A 4,357-nucleotide genomic window follows, 5' to 3' on the forward strand; every position below is an offset into this window, starting at 1 on the left:
TGTAAAATGTATATCCAAATTTCCTGTTTTTCTTCGTCAAAAGGAAATCTATGAAAAAAAAATTAGTAAGAAAAATTATATTTAAATGATTTTAATAAAAAAAAGACAAAAAATTTAATGGAAATTGTCATTATTCAGTATAATGCATAATAATTTATTTATTTATTAAATAAATAACAACTAAACGCCTCCACTGGCTATCAAAACATATACTAATATTTATAAAACATACACATAAAAAATACTTACTTGAAAAGTGACAACGTTTCGCTCTTCGAACTTCAGCGACCACAAACAAGATACCTAAATGGCATTTTACTAAAATAGTAGGTAAATGACTCTCAAAAATTTTTAATAAAATTTGCTTGTCACAAAAAATATGTAAACACACAACTTCATATCAAAACAATAAACAATAACAAAGGCACAAAGCAAAGGTATTCATGTTGTGGACACTTTTTAAAGCATTCACGGAGTCTATATATTATACGTCATTGGTTGAAACCACAATATGACCACAATAAAAATGGCGTACGGCGTACTTGTTTTGTTGGTTGCGGTATTGCGCAGTCACAAAGCTTTGCTACGAATGCTACGCCCTCTGGTGTCCTTAGGAAATACAAATTGCAGAGGACTGTCACTCCCATAAGAGATACCCGGGCATGATTCCCAATATAAAAGTGATATTTTTACATTTTTATTTATAGACAATTGACATGACATGTATTATGACTTTCTTCTTCTTTTCTCTATTATAATATACTACAGTAAACAAACTAAATATTATATAAAATAGAACTTTACAAATTAAAGAAGAAATACAGATACTTTATCTATATTTTAATAAATAAAATATAGAATAAAGTATTAAAATATATTTTATAAATATATTTTAATACTTTACAGATAATCAAAAAAGAAGAAAAAGGTTATGTACTCTTGTTTACTTGGTGTCCTAATATTTTAATATTTTTCGTATATTGTTATTTTTAAATTGTTTGTGCTGTACTATTATATAATAATTATTGTAAATTGCCTGAAAATTAAAAAAATTTTGGTGTACATTCGCAAATTTACTAGTAAATTGGAAACTATCGAAAAATAACCTCAAAATGCAAGCCAAATGTTGTAAGTGTTCGGTAAGCTGCATTTTTAAAGAGCCTAAGAACTCCGGTGAAGTGTTTGGTTACCCATGTGATTTTTGCAAGAGAGTGATGTGCAGGAGCTGTGCTGGAATTAGTTCAACGGAGATAAGATGTTTATTGTTAGCTACCAGAATCATGCCTTACTTGTGTAAGGATTGTGTAGCTGGGATTATGAACGCCCTAAACCTAAACAATCGTGTCAGTGCGCTTGAAAACACTTTAAGTGAAGTAAAAACTGCTAGCACCCAGAATATTATTGAACTAGAGGAGGAAATTGGTAAGTTAAGTGTGGAGATGAAAAGTTTAAAAACAAGTTATCAAACAATCTATGATGATCTAAAAAATGATCTTAGGATTATCAAAGAATCTACCACTAGCAACCAGTCAGTAAGTAATGCTGGAAATGATAACATTCAAAATTGTGCAGATGTCAAAGGTACCGATGCAGTTTTTGGGGAAATACAGGACAGAACCCGGAGAGCCAAAAATATTATTATATATAATGTACCTGAAAATCATTCCAGTGAATCTAACATCCGTGCTGAACACGATAGAAATGAGGTCCAAGGAATTCTCAATAAAATAGGTGTAACGAACAACACCTTTAAAGCTTTTCGCCTTGGTCGACTAACTGATAAACCAAGACCTCTTAAAGTCGGATTTAATGATTCAGCAATAGTTATCTCATGTTTAAAACAACGTAGATCTTTAATGGGTTCTAATTTGAGCATTGGAGCTGATCTTACCCCTTTACAGCGTGAGAAAATAAAGGCCGTTTATCAGGAGTTAGAATTCAGAAAAACACAGGGTGAGAATGATTTGAAGATCAAGTACTTTAATGGGGTTCCCAAAATCATTGTCAGTAAATCCAATAATTCAAAAAACGATCATTAAGCTTATATTTTCAGAATGTTGGCGGTATGTGCACTAAACTTCAGAATTTCAGACATGCTGTGAGTCTCTCTAGTTATGATGTTATTATTATTATTGAAACATGGTTTACACCTAGAATCTTAGATGCTGAATTGGGATTGAGTGACTTTAATGTGTATAGACATGACAGGGATCCTCAAACTAGTTCAAAGACTCGTGGTGGTGGTGTTCTTATTGCTGTCCATAAGAGCCTTAATTCAATGTTGGTTAGGCCTATGGATTCCTCTGTGGAACACGTTTTTACACAGGTAATGTGTGGCACAAAAAAGTTAGTCATTGGTGCAGTGTACTTTCCTCCACGTTCATCTGGGTCAGTATATGAGGAGCATTCCACCTGTATGTTGGACTTAGCGGATAGATTCAGTGATTGTGAATTCTGTATTTGTGGTGACTACAACCTACCTGAAGCATCCTGGGATAATCTTAGTAATGGTGTTACAGTTGAGTGTCCGCATCACTCTCCAGCAAATATTATTTGTACTTGCTACAATTTTCAAAATATGTCACAAGTAAATGCTTTGCTTAAACCTTAATAATAAATTTTTAGATCTAGTTTTCTGTACTCAGAGGGATGCAGTTGTGTCGATTTCAACTGATATTCTATTGAATACTTCTCAACATCATTCAGCTTATACTATATTGTTACATGCAGCCAATTTAAATTTGTTTTTTAAATATGATGTCTTCTATCATGATTTTAAAAAATGTAATTATCAAGTTTTAAATGAATATTTAGCTTCAATTCCTTGGAACAAGGTATTGGATGAATCAGATGTAAATTGCTGCTTAGAAAATTTTTACCATATTTTATATGATGCCATCAATATGTTTGTTCCTATTAAACGGTTTAAATCATTAAACTTTCCAGTTTGGTTTTCGCGAGAATTAATTGAGCTTGTCATACAGAAAAAAATAGCTCACAGGAATTTTAAAGCCTCAGGCAACTCATATGGGGAGTTTTCGATGTTAAGGGAAAGATGTAAATCATTACAAGCAGTATGTTATAAGAACTATTTAGAGAATATTCAAGCAAATCTTTCAAGTAATCCCCACTCTTTTTGGAGGTATGTTAGTACTACACGTGGGTCTAGTGCTTATCCTAATGTAATGTCTAATAAAGGTGGGGATGTAATAGCTCAGAATGGTGATGAAATAGTTAATCTTTTTGCCAGTTATTTTTCAGGTACATATAATGATGGTGAGTATAATGTACCTAATTTTAAATTGGACTATAGTGTGGATTGTCAGATTCTGAAGTTTAGTGTGACTGATGTTTTCGAGGGGATTATGAGTTTAAAAACTACATATTCTTTGGGACCTGATGGTATACCTGCAGCCCTTATTAAAAACTGTATTTTTTCTCTTTGTAAACCTTTACAACAAATTTTCAATTTATCATTATCATCATCTGTATTTCCACAATATTGGAAAAATAGTTTTCTTACACCCATCTATAAATCTGGCAATCGCGAGTGTGTTAACAACTATAGAGGTATAACTATTCAATCAGCAATCCCGAAACTTCTTGATAAATTGGTATCGATAAATCTCACCTGGGCTTGCAGAAACATAATTATTGATGAACAACATGGATTTTCTAACGGGAAGTCAACAGTAACAAACCTTGTCAATTACCAACAATACTTGTTGGGTGCATTTGAGAATAAAATTCAGGTCGACAGCGTTTACACTGATTTCTCAAAGGCCTTTGACCAGGTTAATCATAATCTTTTGGTCCACAAACTTCATGCATCTGGCTTTGGTGACCTCATTGTTAATTGGATTAAAAGTTTTCTGATGGGACGTACACAGCAAGTACGGATTAACAATTATATTTCAAAAGAATTCCATTGTTATTCTGGTGTACCACAAGGGTCTCACTGTGGTCCTTTGTTTTTTAACTTGTTCATTAACGATATTGGTAAGGCTATCAAAAACTCACACTTCCTGCTATTTGCTGATGATCTTAAGCTATTTCGTTGTATACATAATAAATCGGATAGAGATCTCCTGCAAGATGATGTAAATAATATATTTTTATGGTCAAAACAAAATGGTTTAAGCTTAAATCCAACTAAATGTTCTTGTATTTCATTTGGTCGTATAAATAATCTAATAGCTAATAGATATGTTCTTAATGATGTACTCTTGGATTCAGTTACTGAGATAAGAGATTTGGGTGTATTATTGGATTGTGCATTGACATTTAGAAGCCATTTTCTTAAAATTAAGGAAACAGGATTTCGTAATCTTGGTTTTATTTATTGTAACAGTCATGA

General features: G+C 32.2%; 1 protein-coding gene across 1 annotated transcript; it reads left to right on the forward strand.

Annotated features, from left to right (window-relative positions):
• The first annotated feature begins 255 nt into the window (after nt 1-255).
• Nucleotides 256-2,045, forward strand: LOC140436916 (uncharacterized). The gene has a single exon (XM_072526080.1). The coding sequence runs from the start codon at nt 1,113-1,115 to the stop codon at nt 2,037-2,039; it is 927 nt and encodes a 308-aa protein (XP_072382181.1). The 5' UTR covers nt 256-1,112; the 3' UTR covers nt 2,040-2,045.
• The last annotated feature ends 2,312 nt before the right edge of the window (nt 2,046-4,357 follow it).

The sequence above is a fragment of the Diabrotica undecimpunctata genome, chromosome 3 (genome assembly GCF_040954645.1).
Source record: "Diabrotica undecimpunctata isolate CICGRU chromosome 3, icDiaUnde3, whole genome shotgun sequence".
Lineage (NCBI taxonomy): Eukaryota > Metazoa > Arthropoda > Insecta > Coleoptera > Chrysomelidae > Diabrotica > Diabrotica undecimpunctata.